Source organism: Xiphophorus couchianus, chromosome 7 (assembly GCF_001444195.1).
Source record: "Xiphophorus couchianus chromosome 7, X_couchianus-1.0, whole genome shotgun sequence".
In the NCBI taxonomy this organism is placed as follows: domain Eukaryota; kingdom Metazoa; phylum Chordata; class Actinopteri; order Cyprinodontiformes; family Poeciliidae; genus Xiphophorus; species Xiphophorus couchianus.
In genome coordinates, this window is record NC_040234.1 from 16,906,105 (window position 1) to 16,930,118 (window position 24,014).

The 24,014-nt window shown below is 37.3% G+C and overlaps 1 protein-coding gene across 2 annotated transcripts in view; it reads left to right on the plus strand.

Moving 5' to 3' along the window:
* LOC114147682 (FERM, ARHGEF and pleckstrin domain-containing protein 1-like) overlaps positions 1–24,014 on the plus strand; it is a 60,458-nt gene that overhangs the window by 1,694 nt on the left and 34,750 nt on the right. For both annotated transcript variants that reach the window (XM_028022240.1, XM_028022239.1), the window contains exon 2: positions 1,230–1,436. In XM_028022240.1, the coding sequence (XP_027878041.1) occupies positions 1,257–1,436 (180 nt within the window). In that variant the 5' untranslated portion in view covers positions 1,230–1,256. The remainder of the gene's footprint in view (positions 1–1,229; positions 1,437–24,014) is intronic.

The following is a 24,014-nucleotide window of genomic DNA, read 5'->3' on the forward strand; positions in this document are numbered from 1 at the left end:
TTTTTCTATCTTTGGTTTAAATTGCATCCCTCTTTCAAAGTTTCTTTTTTTTTACCTTCATATATGTCTCAAAAGAGAAGAAGTTATGGTCTGCTTGACAGCAAAACCACTATACATTATAGTGAAGCTATCCATACCTGGACAGAATTTAGTATCTATCCAACAATATTCTCATGGCTTGATTTGTCCACATACTCTTATTACATAATCTTCTCCATTTGAAATGCCTGATTCAGCTTTTAGTCGTTACTTGGCAGCGGTCACTCACCTCTGTGGTGCCTGAACAGCTGCCCACTATCTGTGGTGCTTCATTATTTCCACTTGGTAAGGTCTCAGAATGATCTCAGTTTGTTGGAATGCCAGATCTTTGAATGGTTATGGGCCTTGTGTGGATCTGCCTGTGGCTATACAGTTGGATAGTTTGATGTCATGTGTCAACCCATTTCCAAAGTCAATTCATAATCATTTGGTGATGAGGCTAATGTCCTTCTCACTTGAAATTGGAAGAGAAGCCATTTGCTTAATCCCATTTTATGTGGCGGACATTCACAGAAAACCTTGAAAAGCTATTTTTAAACATTTTATCTTCTCTGGAATTGGTCTACATATTGATGGATTTTAATAATTTAAAAACTGTTTTATTCTATTTCTAAACAAGAGAATATTTGTTCATTTTGCATGGTTACCTTTGAATTTTCTCAAGCAGGGTGTTTCTCATTCGCAGTTTCGTTCTCTGCTCTCAGATTACTCTTCATTCACCACACTCTCAGTTCGCATCACCAGCTGCATATTTACATCTGACATGTTGCCCTTGAGACCTGATAAAACTCATGTGACTGTTTTTTGCCGTGCCTTGCTTGTATGATTTTTCTGAATATCGATTCAGAAAATCAAATCGATATTCGATCACAAAGTCATGGTAAAATCACTGACTCTGTGATTTTACCCTCTAGCTCTGTGGTTCATTTGTCAGATTAAATTACGAGTGATCTATTCCTTGAAATTAAGAACATCCTAGAATCTTTTTTTTTTCTCATGCTGTAGATGAGACTCCCACAGGCAACAATTATGAGCCATTAGTGCTGAGTGCAAATATAGCATATACCAGGACGCCTTTTCTCAGGATGGTAATGATTCCTTATTTTAATTAGAACCCACACTATCAATGATGTGAACAACACATGGTTTAAATGCCAGCTGATTGCCTCTGTATCTTTGCTTTGATGCAGTTTTTGCAGTGAACATCCCAGAGCACCATGGCAGAGCCAGACCCAGAGAACCTGTCTTCTGGAGCAGGTCAGCGTCTTGGAGCCCCTGAGACTCTTGGCATCAGTACATTGGACCCAGGCCACAAGCCCCCGGCCATGCCCCCTGGACGACATGTCACTGTCACGGTCCGTATGTTGGATGACACGGAAGAGGTTTTTGACGTCTCGGTGAGTCGCTGTTCTACTAATTTGGCCAGTTTTTTTATTTTTATTTTTTTGTATTTTTTTTTTGTGGCAGCACTAATACAGGAATCAGACTTTCCATTACTGCAATGTTTCCATTTTCATCTTGGCTGCAGCAGACTGGTAACAGGTTGGCATGGCAACTGAAAGTTGCATGGATGAAGGGATCCTTTTAGAGTAATGTCAGTTTTCCTGTCTGTTCGGTGCTTTCTAATCTTCCTGTCGGTCTTGATTTTGAACTGTGTTGTCCTGGCACTCTTTGGGAAACTTTAAATAGCACGATGACTTAGTTTTTACTACGCAGTTGTGTGAGACATCAACTATAAAATGTTTTGTTTTCTTAGGCATCAGATGAAAAGAGACAGGTGCAGAAGAGAAAAAGATTGTTTATTTTATAGTTAGAAGAAGCAAATATTTTCATTCACTGTTTCAGGACTTAAAGGGATTTACCGTCTTCTCACTGTGATCCAAATTTAGACACAATGGTTTAAGCTAGTTGCATGGATTAAGGAAAGTCAAATCCAAATTAGATTCTAAATGCGAATGAGAACTTTCTTTAGACTGGTAATACTTTAAATGAAAAAAAAAAAAAAAATTATTTTATCTGAATGGATAAACATAAAACAAGCAGGGTGGATAATTTGCTTCTGCTTTGAGATAAATTGTTGCATTGCAATTTATTTTAAGTAGTTGTCCTGATTACTCCGACCAACAAAGTAATCCACTGCTGAAAATAGCTCCTGATAAATTTATTTTTACTTCTCTTTGTGTAACATTTTCTTAATGCTACGGCTTGTAGTGCAGAGATGTTCGATTTTTTTTCTGAAAGGTCACATTAACAGCCATAATTGTTGTTAAAGACAGAATCATTAGTTCATCTCAGCTATACTAAAAATATTTTTGAGATTAAAATCAACATAATTTTCTTAGCTGCTGGCTACAGTAATGAATACAACTGACTAATGAAACATAGTGGCATCTAATATGATCATGCTGTAAATGGAAGTGACGTCTAGGAATAAAATTACAAAAGTTAAAATAGTGCTGGTGTAGAGCCCTGGAAATACAGTATGTTAAGAACGTGATAATGTTAAATTAGACTACTTTATTATTTTTTATTTCATAGATTTCTGTTATGATAATACCCCTTTAAGAAAGACACAATGCATGATGGGAGTAAAACGTTCATGACCTGTGGATATACAAAAAAAGAGAGAAAACTACACACGTTGTATGCTCGAACCGTGGATTTTGTTTAATAAAGTTGCACAAAAGCGAAGACCTTTGAGTTTTTTTAGTTCTTTTTAAGGGTGCAACACTGGTTCTTTTACATTTCATGCTTAGTCTGATAATCTTAATTCAAGATGTAATCAGTTAGAACATAAGAATAAATAAAAACAATTAATACATTAGCTATATCATGCTCAGAAATTGAATTGTATTAGTATTGCTTTCAGTACTAAACTTGACGCTAGAATTTAGCATCAAGGGGACTACTATATGTGTCAGGTGTGGCTATTTACTGCAGTGAGCCTTGATCCATCTGTCTGAATATCTTCAGCATGCAGTGTCTGGTTTCATAACATTAACCAACAAGTGTTAAACCACTGCAGTAGCTTTCAAAAATAAAAGCATCACACATAGATTTGTGTGCAAAGTTAAAATTATACTTTATGCATGTGTAATTTTGGATTTTCTATTGACAACAGTGGGACATGTAAAGGGTGGGTTGGGACTTAAAAAGGCACATTTTTGTATGCTAGAAACTACAGAGATTTTTACTGTAAAAATGAAGTAATCCGATAACACAATTTGGCTGCTTTTTAAAGATTTGTGTATTCAGTTATTCAAAAAAAGCTTGGAATGGAGGTTTTGGTGTCTGGATTTGATGGTGAAGTGAGAAAAAACACATATGTGCACCAGTCTCATCCCTGGAAATGATTAACAGGTGGCTCAGTTTCACCCAACATTCCTGTGGTGAATATGGAAGGGTGCTCTCAGATCGTAATGAGAAAACTGTTCTGTGTCCAGCAATGCTGCTGATCAGGTCTCAGGAGCTTGACTATGAAGCTGGCAATCTGTACTACTGGGACTCTTAAGAATGAACAAGTCCTTCTAAGCCATTTGCAGCATAGCTGGGTGCAGAAAGGTACTTCTCCTTGTCCATGGTGAATGGTCTTTCCCGTGGTATGCTGTTAAATCCCATTTAAAGGTTGCCATTTGCAATATATAATGTAGTTTGGATCAGAACACTAATATGTTTTTGTTCTTGTTCGGAAACATATTTGTAATCTTTCAACCCTCCGGTCTTCAAACAGGTTCTGTCACATCTCCTTTTATAAGCAGTTCACCGACACCAGGCTTTGAAAGTACCATGTCATTCTGCAATGAGGCAAATCAGGTTTATGAAACATTTAAGTCCACCTTCAAGAACCTGCTGTCAAAATGTTTTCTTGTTCACTTTTAAAGGTTGAAAGGTTGAAATCAGTTTAGTTGATTATGTTGAGAAAAGATTAAATTTCTATTGAGAAAAAATCCATGTTTACTTTTGTCACGGTAGGACAAAAGTAAACATGGTTTATAAGCTGCTACTATTTAATGTTCACTAAATTATGAGAACTTGGTGAACTCTTGATGCAATCCCCTGCAGCAGTTCTTTAACACAGCTTAGAAGATTTCTGACCTCTTTTACATCATGCTCACTGTGAGTGATGGCAAGATAGACACAGGTCCACCAAGAGTCACTGAAGGAAACGACACAAAAACCTCTAAAGAAGACACTGAGCACAACTTCCTTCTTCACAAAATGTAAACAAAAATGGAGTAGCATCAGACTTGGATTTCTCTTTGGTCTTTGACCAATTTCTCCCGCTCAGGCATTTGTTTTGGTTGTATTTACCCAGAATGCCTTGGGCTATAGCTTGCTTCCTGTTTTTGGACTGGTCTCCTTTCCACTTACATTCACATAAATATTCAAACTGCACCAGAGTTCACTTCAACCAAACCGAGACATGGGCTATTAGGCAGTTTATTTATTGATTTTGTTTTTGTTTTGGTCTGCATCAGAGTTTGGTGGTGTATTTGCAACTGTGTAAAAGAACTGGACTTTCAAGGCATACAACCTAGAGTTTAATGAAAGCAGACCAAACAGGGCCGGTGTGAATATATTATAAATCAGTCAAAAAAGTGAGTTATTTACTAAGCAACTGCTTGAAGTTAATTTATTTTACAGGGATGCATTCCTATAACTGTGCCAAAATTTGTTTAGTAAAAAACTGTTATTTCTTAGCAAGTTGCATTTTTCTACCACTGAACTGAGATTATGTGACTGCAACAAGCAATTTATTTTAAGGCCTTTTACAGAGGATTCTTTACTATGGATGTGACTAAGTGTGGCTGATACCATGTAATGCAGAACAAACAATCTCTTCCAAAAGAAGATAGATTTTTATGCAGCCCCAAAATTAGTTTAACTGTGAAATGTTTTCATGTGAATCAGTGCCAGTAATTCAGAGCAAGAGCAAGGCATGCATATTTTTACTCTTCCAGTAAGTCGGCTTTAAAAGGACACAGAGGGGCTGTTATGATGCAGATGAGTTATGGTGATGGTGAATTTAAAAACTCAGGGAGGTTGGATCGAAACAAGCTGAATGTGTTGCCCAGGAGAGGGTCGCAAAAGAACACTGCTAACAGAATGCTTTATTCATGCTCAATTTAACACACATTATGCCCTCTATCTCAAGATGACGATCTCAGTGGGGTTTTCCACAGGAGGAGTCAGTGGAGCATATTTTCTACAGACCCTAGTTTGATTCAAGGTAGAAAGATTTAAAACAGTTGTTTTCTAAGGAGTTTTCTTACACTCAAACAAAAAATCTTAGTAGAATTCAATGTAACAGGTTTACTTGTCATACCTACCTGCTGTAAAATGTCAACACCATCTCAAAAGAGTTTTGTTTGAACTTATTACTTAAGTTTTTAAAGATATAAAAGACATAAGATTAGTTCCTTATTTTAATCTCTTCTGCTGCGGTTAGCAAAAATTGCTGCATGGTTCACAAAACAGGCAATTATCAAGTCTGACATATTATATTCTATATATTTTTTTGTATCGGATGCATCTTTTCTTGAAGCAAACAAAAAGCTCCACCTTGTTACTGATACCACAGGCTTTAGTTCTCTCCGTTTGAGTCTGGTAGGTTTCCACCTCAGCGGGCTGAGTATCAGATGGTTGGGGAACAAAAATGGGCCATTGAACCATCTCGTGGGTCACATACCATGCTGTGGCCTACTTAGCACTCTGGCTGTGAACATGAATTTGTTTTGATGCTGACTTCTGGCACAAAATAGCTTGTCTTTAAGTTTAAAGAAGTCTGATTTCTAAATAAACAGTAGTAAATCAGATTTCATTTGAGTTATGTTAGGTTTTTAAGGGAATGTAATTTACTCAAAATGGGTTTTCCTACTTTTTTGCTGATGCAAGGTTTGGTATATTAGCCCTCAGTTCACGTTCTGTTCCTGAGGCTAATATACCCCAATTCCGTCTGGGCTGATGTTAAGATACTCACACTTGCTGATGGTTGGTGAAAGAAGTTGTCTGTGAAGTATTGGAGAAATGATTTTGGGGTTAGGATGTGGGGGATGGGTTGATGAAGGCTGAGTGGAGAAAACATATTCCTTTTTATGAATAAAAGGGACATACTCTATGTTGGCCAAACCTTTCTGCTAAAGTGAATTTAATTTTGTTCAGTTTATTTATACATATTCACAAGAAATACAGCTTAGTTCAAATCAATCTAATTTAATCTAATACAATCATATCATGCATGGCACACAGTCTAGCTAATTGCATGGAGTGGCATGTGGCGACCATGAAAAGAAAAGTCCCTTTAAAAAAAATAAAGAAAGAAAGAAAGTGACTTTCAGCAAAAGTATTCTGCAGGAAGAGGCACACGAACTTTGCATAGAAAGGAAAATAAGGTATGCATAGTTGCTTCCTAAAGACTGTGAAACAGAAGTACTGGGCAAGGAGTATCTTCTATGGAAAGAAGTACTAAGCAGAATATTAATGACAACAATGCCTTGGTCAGTGACTTCATTCAGAAAGTAGCAGAGCTACCCACAAACAGAAAGTATATGTGGTCAATGTTTGCAATAGTTATATCAGTGGGTTCATTTAAGAAAGAGGAACAGATAAACATATAATTATTTGGCTAAGAGTAACTTTTATTAAGAGAGAAAAAAAAGAGTATATAGAGAATGACAGCTACAGCTCTTTAGTGCCTAAAGACATTGCTCATCACATAATCACTAGACAAGGACAATTTTTTTTTCCATTGACAGAAACACAGAGAACAGAAAGCTAATGGCACCAAAAGCTCTGTTAATGGCTTCATCCAGAACCCCCCCCCCCCAAAAAAAAACCCCCTGCTGAACACAAAATCACTGGGAGTACTTTTCATGGAAAGAAAAAAGTACACAAAGTTATTCATACCATAAGCTCTTTTGTTAGTTTCCATTAAAGACAGAAGTAGTGTTACTGGGGTTGGAGTACTTTCTACAGAAAAAGAGTGCATACATTAATGGCATAAATTACTCTGTCAGTGACTTCATCCAGGCAAGATTAACAGCTGGACAGAATCATTGGGCAAGAGGTACTTTCCATGGAAATAAAAACAGAGTACACTAAGCGATTGGCAGCAATATGTTGTCAATAATTAAGTCTGGGACAGCCAAACACAGAAGCATCTGGCAAAGGATACCTTCTATCGCAAAGGATACCTTCTATCGAAAGAGATGAGCAAGAAAACACATAGTGGTAATCATTATAATACATTACACTTGCTTGTAATACTGTAATGAAAAACCGATTTTAGCAATATAGTCTTTAGCCGTTATAGATTCAGGCAGTGTTCCCTTTGATGTTACTCTGCTACTGCTGCTGGTTTTCTCTAAGCTACTAAAGATAGAGTCCACTACAATCACACTCCTGACAACTTCTTGCCACCCATCGCTTTACTCATTACACTAACTGTGCTTCACTCTTATAAGACTATTATGCTGAAAAATATCTGACTTAATGGCAAAATTATCTCCGGGCATTTTTCTGTGCCTTCCATATTATGGAAATTCTACCAGACATACTCCTATTATGCTACAAAATAATAGTTTCGCTTTCTAAATCATTGAGACTGTAAAGCCAGGAATACATTTATATGTTGGCTTAAATAAACATGCTGAAGTAACTATTACTATTACTACTATTACTAATTTAATGGAAATTAAAATCACATCACATATCACACTTTTGTCAACCATTAATAATATCCAGATGAGGAATTCAAAAAGAGTGAAAAAGGTGAAGCGCATACAGTAGGGTGGTAGCAGGTTTTGCAGTGTTGTGTTCATTTGTGGTAAAACATGAAGTCAAGAGCTAAAGATGGAGAAACTTCTAAAGAGAACAGTTCACAACTGACTGAAAAAAGTTTAAAATGTCTCAAGGTATAATGTGTGAATTTGTCTGCCATTTCCTGACCTTTTATCAACAAGGTAATGTTGAGGAGAAGAGAACAGGATTATGCATAAACAAAAATAAATAAATAAAGACATAAATAAATGTTAACTTAATAATTAAAGGAAAATAAAGAAACACAACAAATACAAATAAACATAGTATGGTCAAAATGTGCTAAAACATATGTTTAGGAAAGAAAATAAAAATCCTAAGTGACAAGCATGCATTATTTTGAAAAGAAAAAAAAATCAATTCAAATTAGTATTGAATTAAAAATAAATGCCAATTTAAGTTGACTAAGAGCATAAAATAGCGTGGTAATAAAATTGCAGAAAAACATTTAAATGAAGAGAGATGCCTTCAATTTCTAAATCCTCCTTGGATAAACTTCAGGAAATTACTTCTGAAAGAGAGAAACTTGGGTTTTTTTGTGGGCGTGTGTGTGTATGTGTTACTGGAGGCTTGAATTTGAAACTAGATTTACCTCAAAGCTTCAAACTTTTATGCTTCATCATCAACAGTGATATAATTGAAGCAACTGTTTTCTTTATGCACAAAACGTAGCAGATTGTCCCCTTGGAGACCTAAGCTAGGGAACGCTCCCAGGATCAGCTTTTGATTAGTCTGTACAGATCAGTGGATTAATGTAAACATGTCATTGTTTGCTCACTTCTGATCTTAATAAACACTATGAACATATGGAGTTTAACTTTTTGCAAGAGGTTTAAAAGAGAATACCTTTCTGATGCCTCCTTTCTACCTAATCTATTCCAGTTCTTATTTTCTTAGAAACAGTTATTTCTGTTTTGACTTCTGAAACCTTGGTTTTGATCAGGAAAGGAACTGGTTGCTAGGTAATGGTTAAGAAACTCCTCCCTGCTGTAGATCTTACAGTGAAATTTTAGGGGTTTTTTGAAACTATTTTTTTAATCTTGCTGTTAGATTTTAATGTTAACATGTTTGAATGGCCAGATTTGACATACACAGTCAGTTGTTTTAAATGGGAATAAGATTATCTTAATTATCGACCAAAAACTGTATCTTTTAAAAATGTATATTGAATTAAAGTTAAAAGATCTTGTCTTTAGTTTTGATTGTGTTGCTATTTTTGTTAATACACCATGTACATATACTGTGTTTATCAGGATCCTTTTATGTACCATATTTTTCACACTATTAGGCGCACCTGAAAACGTTCAATTTTCTCAAAAGCTGAGAGTGCGCCTTATAATGCGGTGCGCCTTATATATGAAAACGTTTTAAAATAGGCCATTCATTGAAGGTGCGCCTTATAGTGCGGAAAATACAGTAATCCATCCGATCCAAAAGAGAATAATTAATAAACTCGACCTCAATGTGATGTGAACCCAAAGCAGCAGTGGAAGAACACAGGGTCTTTTCTCTACAAGTTATACATGTTAATATTCCCAATTGGGTTTGTAAACACGGGCCAAAGAAGATATGAATTTTAATGACAAGCGTTTCCAATTGGGGGAGAAGCTTTAACATCCCATCTCTAATATTAACATGGTGCCTTGACTTACTCTATGGTTCATTGCCACTATTTCCAGTGTTTATCACAGCAGAGCAAACTGGTTTTAATAGGTTTGGAGATTAAATCACAAATAATGTGGGACTGATTATAGAGTTTCTCTCCTTTTTTGGCAATATGACAAGCCATATTTAAACCAACTTGGAGATCCAGACAAGACATCTGATTCTTCAGCGGATTTTTCTTCCTATAGATTTCCATAAATCTCGAGGGTTTACATTCTGAAACCGCATAGAGAAACCAGGGAAGTAGCCACCACTAAGCCAAAAACTAGCCACAAAAGAAAATAGCTGGGCTCACTCCAGTTAAGAAGGCTCATCATCACCCCATCACTCCCAACTCTTGTCCCCCATATTCTGTCACCATTCACTGAAATAAGAAGCAATTAGAGCACATCTAGAGGGTCTCATTGTCAGCTGAATGACAGTGAGGTCTGGAAAGGATGAGTAAAAAAGGGCTTATTTCAGCACTATCTCCAGCAGCTTCTCTATAGTTGTTGGACCACTTATTGATCAGCGTAGATATGACAAGATTCAGGTATTGCAGGTGATTAAAAAAACATTTTGTTTTTACTGCTGTTTACTGCTGTTATCAGACTATTGGGTAAATTCAAAAGTAAATAAATAACCCCCCCTGGGTTGTACATATTTGCTTGGAAGCTTGTGTTTCAAGGACAAATTATTAACCCTGTCATAAAGTGCATAACTACCTACTGGCAGCACCACAGTCAGTATAACACTTAAAATCAAATCTCCTTTTATATGGAAAAATCCTGAATTTCACCCTTTACTGTCCTGGGTCTGCAGGGTAAAGCAGTTTTGCATTGATGAAATTCAGCATGTTTTTTATTTGTGCACATCACATACCACTGAGGGGTTCTCAAGAGCTCATGTTTCGCCAGTGTATATATTCTATATCCGCATGAAAGGAAGACAGGACAGAGTAGGAGGAAGACGTTCTGGTCTCGAAGCAGTCTGTTAAATCCCGTTTAACTCGGAGCTGTGGCATGGACATGCTTCAGCTTCTCTCACATTGCTTCTGAGAGGAAACAGACAGAGGTGGTAGATGAATGGTTTTGTAATTTCTTTTTCTTCGGGAACTGTTATTAAAGGTGTTGAATACAAATTGGATTTTATAGCTGTGTAGCAAATTTAGATGAATAAGCAAGGTCCTCCTACCTTTTTTACACCGTGCCAATGAGTTTCTAAACCCATTACCATCACTCGCCTTGCAGAAATGAGTCATGCATGAGTAATAGTTGCTTTAGTTAAGATTAACTGTATTTTGACTTCAGCCCTATGCTTTTATGCTTGGTGCTTTTGGGTGTAAGAAATGCACCATTGCATTTGTAAGATGAAGGAAAGTGGTGAAAATCTGTAGAGTTATAAAGGACCTCCTTTTTCACACCAAACTCTTTTTGTTTCTGTTCTATACTACTCTACATTTGAGTTCTGCTTTCAACACTATTGGCAACGACATCTCTTAGAAATACTTGAACGTGGTGTTGGTACAGAGGACCTGTTTAAACTAGTTGATGTGATATTTATATAATAGATTTTAGATTGTAGATGTATGGTGTTTCACAGATTTCTAGAGTTGGACCTATTCTGTTCAGTGATTCATAAATGTCTTGGCAAATGTTTTTGTAAATCCTGATATGCAGTTTTCTTGTTATGCTGAATGTATTTTTCTCTATACAACTAAAAAAATAAATGTGCTGCTACAATTACAGCCTTATCTTGATGACATTAATCTTGAATATCCATTGAAAAGGACATTTTTAATCCTGGTAAAATAATTGTTAAATAAATAAATAAGCCAGGGACTCATTAATGTTACTTTTGCACTTTTACTTTGAATTACTTTGGCCCCTAATAGCTGATGTAAGAAGCATTGATATTCTTTTAGGAGGATCTTACAAGTCTTGTATTTGTAAAGGTTCAAGTTCTTTCTTAGGGAACCTTATCAGAATCGGAAATTTATTCCAAATTTATGCAATTGTTGTTTTTTTGCAACACCCATTTTTCTAGGCTGTGCAATTCTAACTAGATGTCAAAATAATTGCATAAAATGACCACTTAGTCTAAAATACTGAAGCCAAGTTTTTGAAAGGCAACTTCTGGAAAGTTCCCATGACACCAGCAGCAGTCCTTCATCAGTCATTTCTGATGTGTAAACTCTCTGATGCACTTTGTGTGGTTAAAAAGTACTTTTGTGCATGGATAGTGATATTCATGTTATTCTTTCATTTGTATGAGGGGTGAAAGTTACTTCTTGTACCAAAGAACCTATAGCACTGTTAAACATTATAATCTAGAACACAGATGTCAAACTCCAGTCCTCAAGGGCCGCTGTCCTGCAGTGTTTAGATGTGCCACAGGTACAAAACACTGGAATGAAATGGCTTAGTTACCTCCTCCTTGTGTAGATCAGTTCTCCAGCAATAATTCAGTTTTCCACACCTGAATTATTCTATTCAGGTGTGGTGCAGCAGAGGCACATCTAAAATCTGCAGGACACCGGCCCTTGAGGACTGGAGTTTGACACCCCTACTCTAGAACAAAAATCTAAAATTGTGGGTCAAATCTAAAAAAAAAACTTGAAATCAGCCTCAGGCAGAAAAAGCATGATTTTTACGTTGCTTGTTTTGAATTGCAGTTATGAATCTTTTCCATATTATAGCTTATTGTTTCTTGTTGTAAATTTATATTGCAGGTTGCGGTGTTGTATGTTTGTGTTTTTATTAATAATTGCCTGCATTGCTTGTTTTTGTCTCGTAAAGGACTTTAAAATGCGTAAAAGCTTTAAAGGGGCTGTATAAATAAAACTTAGTTGAGTTAAAGTAATGCAATTATATGGTGAACATTATTATGTCACTTTTATTCCAAATTTCCAAGTTGTAAGGAACTGTAAGATATACTCTGGAGTCTAAATGGTATATCTATGATTTTTATCACCAGAGAAAACCTTTGCTACCTGGTGGGAGAGACAATGAGGGAGAAGCCTCGATCCATTGAGGAGACCGGGAATTACCAGCATCCAGACAACTGATATTTGTCACTGCTGTCGCTTCTGCTATCTTTTTACATTTGTTCACTTTTGGGAGCCTGTAAATAGAAACCTTTCTTCTATCTCCTCCTAAATTCTGCTGTTCCCCACGGGGTTGTCTCCGCCGACTTTAATCTGTTGTTATTCAGTCTGAGGAAGCGCGTGCAGCTGCCTTTTGTGGCCTACAGCCATGGTGAGGAATTATTTGTTGTTTATCATCCCCCTTTTTGCTGCCTTGCTGCCACCGGTACTATGACCCCTGAGCCGCAGGACGGAATCCTCCGAGGTCACGGTTTGGATTATGTTTCTGTGAACATGCATCAGTAAGAGTTTCATCTCTATATGCGCTTCTGTTTGAAAGGGCACATAAAACGCATGCTTGGTGAGATGTGGGGGGTTGTCGTGCTGCAGACTTCTGTCTTCTGCTGATATCCGCCGATGAAGAGTGCAGGGGGAGGAGGTGTTCAGGAGATTATTCATGTGAGGGTGCTGCACCGGCTTGGGGTTTACACTGCAGCACGTCCCTTATAACAAACATATTTTTTAGGTGGCACACCTCTCTTTGCAGTAAAAGTTTGTTTTTTGTGGTTCACTCCCCCGATGCGTAGCATAGCAATAACTTTACAGCTTGTTATTGTTTCACCTAGTCTCACCTGATTGACCTAGTTTCTCTACAAGATGCCACTGTGACTGCTGTGCAGGAATTTAGGGTGCAAGTCAGGAGAGTGTGAAAGTATCAACGCCTTGATAAACATAAAGTGGGAATATGTCTGTGCTACTGTGAAGGTAGTGATGTGCAGTAAAAATTAAACCCGCTACTGGATTTTATCTTGGTGCATGAGACGGTAAAAGACCAGACAGTTTACATATCTTCAAGCATTCCCGTGCTCCTCTGTCCTCTTCTTAAAATGTTCTCAAACGTTCCTCACATGAACTCTGAACTCTCAGTGGGTTGTCTCTCAAGAGATGAAATTGAAATTCCACAGTGGGATGTGGTGTGGATGAGGGGCTTATTTTCCCATGTACATCCCATCTTTCTTTTAAAACCCCTAAAATCTTACAGAACCATGCAGAATCAGTCCTTTTAAAGAAAAGGTAATAATGTATCAAACTGTAAAATATTTAATTTCACAAAGTTGGGCATAAATTCTATACTTTTAATCTGTTCAGTTTAAAGGCTATTTAGGTTAGCTCTTTTTGCAGAAAACTCTGACCACAAAACAGAGGCAAATAGAAATTCTGTAAAAACCAGTTGTTGTTTTTTTAAACTTTATTAATTTATATTAGTAGGAGATAAATCCGCAAATTGAAAATCATAGCTGTATCAGATCTTCTGAAATCTTTTCTTAGCTCTACGTTTTGCACATTCAGGCAAGGTGAATGGAATTGAATATAATTATAGGAGGATGGTAAAGTAATTGTTCTGGCTTTTCACCTTTCAGATAAAGATTTGTTTTACCAACAGCACACTTATAGTTATTAGCTCAACTTTCACAATAAGTTACATATACTGTATATGAGCCTTTTTCTTTTCCATTTTGTTCTTTTAATTTTGAACTATTTACTAGGCTTTTATACTCCAAGCTCAAGCTTACTTTCATAGACTTGTGCTGCATGTAAAGCCTGCAGCTGATTAAGTTTTTACTGGCCAGGATGCTAAAGTCCCCAGAGGGCAGTGGGAAGATGGAAAAGAATGAGACCAATGAGGTGAATTAATTAATCACAACCAATTTCATTATTACTGTGTTCAGCTACAATATCATAATCAGTTTTTAGTTTACCTAAAATTATACAGTCTTAGTAATTTTCATAATTTTTTGTGAATATCTGTTGCCAATTTAATGTCTAGACAAATGTAAACTGTTTAGTTTATGTTAATTGCTCCCAAAATTAACAAAAAGTAGTAAAAAACACTGATATACAGTATTTCTCCTTTAAAAGTGTTTTGTCAAAGGATCTTAAGCCATTCATCTGTATTATTCCAATGTGTTAGGAATATTTTCTTCTTCCCTCATGCCAGTGACTGTTGCAGGTAAAATAGCCGTTTAATGATACATCTGGACACAGTGATGCCATATTTGTCTACATACAAGAAATCAGTAATAATGATCGATATCCCTTGTGAGGGAATATTTGCTTTTTAGCCCTGTGAAGGCGTTATCTGCGATGTTATTTTTAGGGTTTTTCCATCAAAGCAGTTTCAGTGCTTAATCAGGGTTGGTACTCGTTTGGGTCTCAACTCGTTTGGTCTCACCCATTTTGTTGACCATCACTATAAATGTGTCTAGAGTAAATGTTTGACCTCTCCTAATCTGAATTCCTTAAGAGCCATTGCGCTGCCACTTTTAAATGCATCTTTTGTCCGACACACCTGCATCTAATGGCTAAATTACATCCCACAGCGGAGCCAGGTTTTAGAGTCCTGCTAATGACCTAATTATTTCATTCAGGTGTGTTGAAGCAGAAACCTATCAGGGACACCAGACTGGCGTTTGAGACCCCTGCTGTAAAGGGAGACAGTTAACCAAAGAAATCATGTTATTTGTCTCCATATCACTGCAAACAGATATCCTGATATGGGAAGCCAATTTATCAATGTTTTTTTTTTAAACAGCAATATGTCTTTATTGATGCTCATGCAGTTCAGACCAGCTGCTCTAAGAACAGTATTTACCATTCGGGCTTTAAATGGGAATTACAGTGTTTGAAATGGGATGTAATAGTTTTGACTATAAATTATTTCCTTCCTTTCCTCCCTATTTTCCCTTTCTACTTTCATTTCCTTTTTCCTGTGTTGCCTTTGTCTTTTAATTTTTCCAAGTAGGGGTGGAAAAAAGTAGGAATATGGTGATTGGAGAAATTTTTAGTTTTTATTAAAATTTTCTCCATATTTTTACTCATTGTTTTTATGATCCCACTTCCTGTGTCTGATGAAAGCATTTATTGTCCTCTGGTAACACTTAAGAGCTGCTGGTGAGATTGAACCGGTCTTTATTGGCCGGAGCGAAAGCATGCAGTGTTGGTGCTAAGGAAGCAGTCTCCAGTGCTAAATTTTCCAGTTTAGCACTGGAAAATCTGCTACATGCTTTTTTTAAAGTATGCATGTCGTCATTCCTTTACATTGCTGTAGTTTCATTGGCTTCACCACAGCCATCTCTCCGAGTAGCATCTTGATTATAGATTTTTGTCTATATACCGCTTATAGTCATCTTCATTGTAAAGGCAGATTTACATCAGATACCAAAGCTTCACTTTCTTCTTAGCAGAACCAGACAGACAGCTGCTGTAACACAGCTATGTTGTTATAATTCATTTCCCCCTGCATTATTTACTATATGTCAAGGCTGAACCAGCACAAGGAAGCTGTCGTCCTATGTCTGGCATTATATGCTGCCCTGCCTTCTATACTGCGTACAGGTGCTTTGGGAAAACTGGTGCCTCTATAATAAGTGTTGTTTCTATGGTAACCAAGATGAATGTGTTTTTTTGTGGCGAACATACATGTTTGTTTGGTTCAGATGTGGATGCACACAATTACCTGCTGAATCGCCATGTACTATCTCATTTTACAAAAGAGGGGAAAGACAAATTTCTGCTGTCTTTTTTTGTAATCTGGTGACAGACTGATGAAGTCCATCCACATACACCTTTTGGCCTGTAATGACATCTTTTTGACCCTTGAATTAAGCTCTTGACTTGGTAATTGAGCCTCAGACATCGCTGCACATTAAAGGCGAAGCCTGCACGTTTTCTCTGATCTTCTGGTTGCATATGAATGGTGAAACCTTCTTTGGAGTATGTTTGCCTCAGCTGCTTCGCTGCAGCGCTTCTGCTCTTCAATGAATTATGAATTTCTCATTCAGATTCAGGGGGCTAATTAACATGTCAGGGCCGACCGGCGGTGTGGTATCTTGGGATTATCCTTATCCTGCAGTGGCTCATTTTATTGCATTGCTCTGGGTTCACCTTTGCTGCTCTCCTCTCCTGAAGAGTCCTGATGAGTTAAGGACTTATTTCCTGCCACGTTTGAGGGGTAATTAAAAGGAGAAATCGGTGCCTCTTATTGTGCCTGTATTTCTTCTTTGCTTTAGCTCTACCTGTAGACAGAACTCAGTCCCATGGTGCATTATCTCAACGTGTTGAATTCCTTTCAGCTGCACTTGTGCAGCCTGCCTCTCTCTGGCTGTAATTGAATCTGGGACTCTGTGGGCATATAATAGGCAAATGTGTGAAACAAACTTTGTGTGAATGAAGCAAAGATTGAGGAAAGGATATAGCAGTGTGCAGAAGAGGACAGGAGATAGAAAAATGGATCCAATTTTCAAAATAAACCTGCATATTCACATTATCTTGCAAACATACAACAAAAAAACACATCACAGACATTGCTTCCCTGCTTCAGGTAAACACCCCCAGTCCTGTGCTGCATCTCTATTACTGCTGTGTTGTATAATAAGGAATGATGCTGGTATTTAAAATGTACTTTAATGGGTTCCAAAGATGTTTTATTTTCAAGCCCAGCCAAACATTCCTCTACGTCTCCATATACTGTGCTTAGTATAACACAATCTTTTCAACGTTTTAAAATGAAATGTGTTTTATCTTGCTGGACATGTGTGGCAGTAACCACACTCAGGCACCAACAAACATTTTTAACACCGACAGACCAGTATGACAACCCCCCCCCCCCAAAAAAAAAAACCAAACAAACAAGTGATCTCGTGATGAAAGAGGTCCACTATTGTCTGCTTCTGCTTTTAGACGCTAAAAACTAATTCTGCATGTATGGGGGGTTTGTCCAACCAGAATGTCTGTTCATAACAGGACCGGCTCAGTGAGACTAAAGGACAAGTTAGTATAGTAGTAAAATTACCTCAAACTACAACATTTATACCCTAAATGTGCCCTGTAGTTTCCCTTAAGGTTGCACTCCCAGTTTTCTAAATTCAACACACCACATACATTTTTGTCTTAAAGACATAATAAAAGGTTTTATTTCCTTTTCACATCACAATTACAGCACAATTACATCACAATTGTGTGAAACTCCACTAAATTGCATCAAACTTTGCGGTTGTAATAAGTCAAAAAGGTTCAGGAGGAATGAATTCTTGATCATGGGTGATTTTATTTGCAGGACGTTGTTAGTCTGGAAACTATTGCATGTCTAACATATCTAACCATCCAAGGAGAAGATTCCATCTGCTAATCCACATGTCTTTACTTAAGTTAAATTTTTTCTTTCATTCCATTAAGAGTAATGCAATTGTTTCTTTGACCTCCAGTGCTTGAATCCCATGACTCTACTTTTCTTTAGGTCCATGTTGAAAGAATCCTAGCTTTGTTAGTTGTGGGCAATGAGAAAATGCCTTCTTATTCAGTCGGTACCAAATTAATAGTACATGAGAATGCTTGCTCTTATACGACCATACGTATGTGTCGATTGTCATTTGTATTGTAGCTCTTAACTTTAAAGAAGTGTTAGGTGTACACACAATTGTTACTTCTTTCAGGTTTTTTCTCACTCTTCCTGTTTATGTCCTTGTCAGGAGCAGACGATGAATAAAGGGGGTCGGTGATGTTCAGTGCTGACACAGTCTGGATTTATTCACACTAAGCAGTTCATCTCAGCTTAAGAGATCAAATGACCTTACTTGATTCAAGCACACAGGGCAGTTGTAGATTTGTGCTTTTAACAAAAGAGCACACTCTATCCTGGAGAAATGTGAACGATATAGGATGATCTATATGATGTAGGTCTTATGGTTTTAATAGTACTACTTCATTATTTAATTTCATGGTTTTACTCGGGGGGGCTGCACAGTGGTGCAGTTGGTAGCACTGTTGCCTTGCAGCAAGAAGGTCCTGGGTTCGATTCCCGGCCCGGGGTCTTTCTGCATGGAGTTTGCATGTTCTCCCTGTGCATGCGTGGGTTCTCTCCGGGTACTCCGGCTTCCTCCCACAGTCCAAAAACATGACTGTTAGGTTAATTGGTCTATCTAAATTCTCCTAGAGGTGAGTGTGTGTGTGTGAATGGTTGTTTGTCCTGTATGTCTTTGTGTTGCCCTGCGACAGACTGGCGACCTGTCCAGGGTGTACCCCACCTCTCGCCCGGAACGTAGCTGGAGATAGACACCAGCAACCCTCCCGACCCCATTAGGGACAAGGGTGAACAGAAAATGGATGGATGGGTTTTACTTGGTAATCTAGTCTGGATTCTCACAGTGTGGTTCCATTTAGCTAAATGTAGATATATGTAGTGAGGGAAAAAAAACTCTTTATGGCTGCGTATGAGTGCATGATCACACTGTACAGTTAAATGTGAAACATCAGGTTTAAATTAGACACTAATGGATGGCAATTTCAATTTAAAGGATTATACATAGAGAATCTTCCATCTTAAAGATTTTTTTCTTTTTGGTGTAGTACCAGAAGGTCCTAAAATTTCTTCCACAATAATTTATATTAACGGGGTGGTATTTTGTAGTTTCCTGGAACATAGTGCTGTTGTGTAGCACATTCAAGTAACTAATGCTACCTTCAGATATTATAAAACGCTGCATATATCAAACATGACTTAAAAGAAATTTGTCTGAATCCTTGAAATTGGGCCTCTGTTCTTTTAAGAAACTCTTTCCGACAGTCCAGCTTCAGCCCGTCATCACAACATCTCTTCTGATTAATGCCACTGTCACCCATTCTGTGGAGCATTGAACTGAGAAGTAGTTTGTATGATAAGTTCAACAGACACACAGATCCTCCAGGTGTTTGCCAAGCTTTAGGTTGGTATTTGTGTAGCATTGCCTGAAAAGTTGAAGTGGTTAAGAACCTTCCAGTACTGATCATCTTTCTCCAGTGTCAGCAGATTATTATTTTGGGGTTGGTTGCATTTTTTTATTTATGAGCTGGAGAATTTGAGAGGCAGTAGTGTTTTCTGAGGTCTAGTATTTATTAGGAAAATTCTCACAGACTGTTCTCTGTGCTGCTCTCCAAACTTAAGGCTCATCGGGAATTTAGTAAATGGCAAAATTGATATTGGAGAAAATGTATTTATATTAATATATTTTAATAAACTTTTCTTTAAAGTGAAAGTTAAAAATGGTTACAAAATAGATATTTTTTCCTTTTTTTAACTTTTTTTTTTTTTTTGCTTTCTGTGCAAAAACTGTTTTGACTCTCTGAGTTGTCTGTAACCCAAAGTGTGGACTCATGAAGCACACAGGCATATGGAGGATTAACTGCTAGTATCAATTTGTAAAACATCAGTTCTTGGGGAAAAAGCTGTCTTCCTGCATGCCTGATGTCTGTTTCCCTAGAAGAATAAATAAGGTGGTTGCTGATGGATTCATACTTGGCAGCTTCAGAGTAGAGCAGCCATGCTGCATATAGGAGGTTGCCATGGAGATCTTTCCTAGTTAAAAAAAAAAATCCATCACGCTCACTCAGCCAGCACTGCGAGACTCTAAGCCCTGTTTGCGCCCACAGTAGGCTTCCCCAAGCTTTCAACCCCACACACCTAACACACCTCTTACTCTCTGAAACCTGTATGTTGGTCTCCTTCACTGCTTATGAATTGTTAAATCAGTCAGAGTGGGTGATTTCAGTCTCTGAGACCACTTAAACTTCAGCACTCTGACCCAGTATGTGCATTTCCAGGTTAAATGTGCATTTAGCCAAAGCACTGGTCTTTTTACTAACCAAAGAACTAGGGTGTGCTTCAGAAACGGATTCAGGGTGTGGCGTTTTGTGCAATTTAGCTTCCAAAAATGCTGGTGTTGGTTTGACTAATTCTAAGATTGTTACATAAAAAATCAAACTTAGCTGCACCTCTGAAATTTAACCACATGTTACACCAGGGATTAGCTGAAATAAGCTATTATATGAAGATAATTGCATAATAAAATCTTAACTGGTTGCTTCCTTTTAGTTCAGGTTCTTGTATTCTTCCCAATCAAGACAGATGCTGGTCAGGCTTGACTTCCAGTAGAAGGGAACAGGTCCAGTGACTAAATTTCTTGTTTAACTTGGTTTGTTTGCAGGCTCTTGGCTTGTTCCCAAGATTCTCTACCGTCAAGCTTAAATGCGAGATTTCAGCTCAGGACAGCGAACACTGTTGTCACGCTCTGGAGGTGGGGGGGGGAATTCAGTGGCCTGGAGGTTTAATCTAAGTTATGTGAAACGCAGAAGGGAATGGCAGTGGTCAAAAATATCCCAGCTGTTGTGCTGCAGAAGGTGTGTGAATGGAGTTTTGGAGCGCAAATGTTGCACATATTCTCATTGCTGTTTCAACCACTCAGTGTGTAACTAACACAAAGTTGCTGTGTTACTTATATAAGGTGGAAAAAAAGTAATATGAAGGTTCTGCCCACAGGAAATTAGGCATAATGCCATGTCCTTCTATTCATGCTGCATGAAATGAAACGGATTAGATTTTTCACTCCTGATTGTTTCATAACACAGTGCATTTGACTTTTCCACAAATACTTAAGGAGATGTTCACACCACATTTCTTGGAGATTGTTTTTGATATTGTTCTATCCTCGTTTTGCACTAAACTTCATGCCCTTTCAAAATAATTTGTACATATGGCATCCTTGATGTTTCTGTAAACGAGCCATCAAGAAATAGTGGATTGCGTTTACACAAAATTCAGATCATAGTTTTAATGTTTCTGTGGGGCATTATTTAATGACTAAAGAAGTTTAAAGAAGCTGATGGGCCTACTAAACTATCACCTCAAGGAGTAAACGGATCTTCTTTTTTTTTTTAAAGATGCATTTTACAGTAATACAGTCATCCTTCCTGTTGCCTGTTGAAAGTCTCACTCTCTCCTTATTTAGCAGCCTGAAAAAATCTCCGACATGCTGTATGCATGTCGGACACATTGTCTTGTGTCTGTGAAATTCAAATCACAGAGGAAAATCCTATAGTTTGCAATTGCATTTTGTTCCAGTCATTCACAAATACAAAATGTTGACACCTCTACAAATACAAGTACACAAGTTGTATTCTCTGAGTCACACTTAAAAAAATCTTAAATTTAACAGTTTTACCCCAATTGATGCAAAACAGATAGTGTTAAACAAATCCACATAACTGTATGAAAAATAATAACTTTTTTACTGTTACACCTCCACAAATTCTCAGTGCAGGTACACAAATTCACCTGTCACAAAACATAAAATTTCTACTGTAATATTTTTGTTCCACTCAGCCCCGTGCATTTGAAGCGAAAACTATTTAAAACATTTGTATTAACATCTTTTTTATATATATTTTCCCCCCAGAAGATAGACTGAAAAAAAAAAAAACTATAGGATTTTCTCTCTGATTTCAACTTTACAGTTACAAGGCACATGTTTACAGTAAACATACGTCCATATTCTCTCTGTAACAGAGTCTCATGAAAAATCTCATCATGGCAAACTGTTTGCTTGTTATTATGGTTGATTCAGCATTCTGAAAAAAATGAGCCATTTTTTATTCCCAGCCTGCCAATCCCAGAATGAGGTCCAGTTTAGAAGCAACTTGTCTGTTTCCCATCAGTTTCAGTGCATCTCTAAATAACATATTGATTGGTAGTTATAAAAGGCAATGTGTATGATTTTTCCCTTACTTTAATAGTTTTGCTCAGGCTGTGTATGACTTTGTACTTAACAGTTTTTAAATTTAGTAGTTTCCAAATGTTTATCATAACATCTAGCTATTTAGAAGACAACTGAAGTACAATAAGCTGATTTTTGCTGGGTACTTAATTAGGTAGGAATCTTCTATCTTACTGTATGTTGCGTCTCTTTCAGTTCAATAAAAGCTGTATAAACCCACAGGAGTGGTAGGGTGAGGCATTTTAGCGCATTGGAAACAGTAACTTTTTATTACCCTGGTATACCTTGATACATATGCCTACTTTTTACAAAACAGACTGATTGATTAATTTAAGGATCACAGTGAAGGGTCTCATCTTTGTCATGATACTTAGCTGAAAAGGAGCTGTAAAAGTTTTCATGTTTGATTCAGGACCCTTTTCAAAGCACAAAACAATTCAATGCTGCATCACCTTTGTTCAGGCAGTTCCAACTACAAAAAGGGAACATCAGTCGTACAATGAGGATGTTTTTCTTGGTCAGTATAGCACAACCACAGTAATGCCTTGGATCAAATTTCAGATGTATCTAAACACCATGCCAACATGCGTGAACACATTTTACTTTTAAGAATAGATCTTACAATGTATTCTTAAAGAAAAAATAAAATGTTTCGTAATTCTTTCAAAATCTAAATTCTCCTACTTGCTTAGAAACAGAAGTCCCTCTTGTCTTTATATTAAGTAGAGAACTTGTTGAACACTCAGCGGCTACAACAGAAGTGCTTATTTAAAGTGAGGGTGATTCTCTGGAAGCTGACCTTAATCTTCCTTTCCTTGAAGTGACGGATTGGTTCGAAGGCTTTTGTCTTTACACCTGTATGTTCTTAGCTCAGGTATATTCTGACAAGGAAATCCCAGTTGACTGACCAATTGCAAATGTAAAAATATACATATACATACAGTGTAGTTTCTGTCCTATATGTTCTTTGTTATTTTGAATAGATGCACAGAAATTGTATATTGATAGATAATAGTTTGTGTTTTGTATGTGCGGTTTACTTATTTTTTATTGCAATGAATGCAGGAGTATCTGACTGTTTATTTAGCTACTTCCAGCATTGAGTGAAATGCATAGATTCATTGCAAATTCACAAATCTTGCTGATAAAGTTTTGCAAGGTATTTTTTTCTCTTTGAAGCAGTTTACCTTGTTTACATAGTTTTGTATGTTCCCTCCCAGCAACCATCCTTTATGCACTTTCCTGACATCACAGGACTAAGGGCCTCTGGATTTGCTACTCTGTGGGATAAGTAGTTTAAGGCTAATCTCACGAAGCCCAATTGATTGGCCTCACCAGCAGAGCAGCATGCACAGCTGTCATTATTTATTACTGAAGGAGATTATAGCTAAAGGAACGAACAGCACCAACAAATTCCCCCCCCACCTGAGACCTGCCTGCTCTTAAACACCACACAAGCTCCAAGCTCTTATCTTTCTTTGCAGCTAGTATCTCTCCAGAAATAACTGTGGTGGTCTGCGATGAGGTGGCTTTATAGTGTTGATGGAACACCCCAGGACAAGGTAGTGTCCTGGGCTTGTCAGCATGGTGAAATCTGGTACTGTAGCAGACTTGTACAACAGGTGTTGTTAAATATCAGCAATTCTATTAAATCTTAATCAGCTTTGATTGGACAAATCATTATGGGTGCACCGGTTGCAGTTTTCTGGCCAATCGCCAGTTATCGATCTTTAAAAAGCCTGACCTACCGGTTCCGATTTTGGTTGATACCATTTTTAAATTTATTTATTTTTGTCTGAAATGTCATCAAATATAGTAAAAAAGTTGCTGAGTTGGCAACAGTG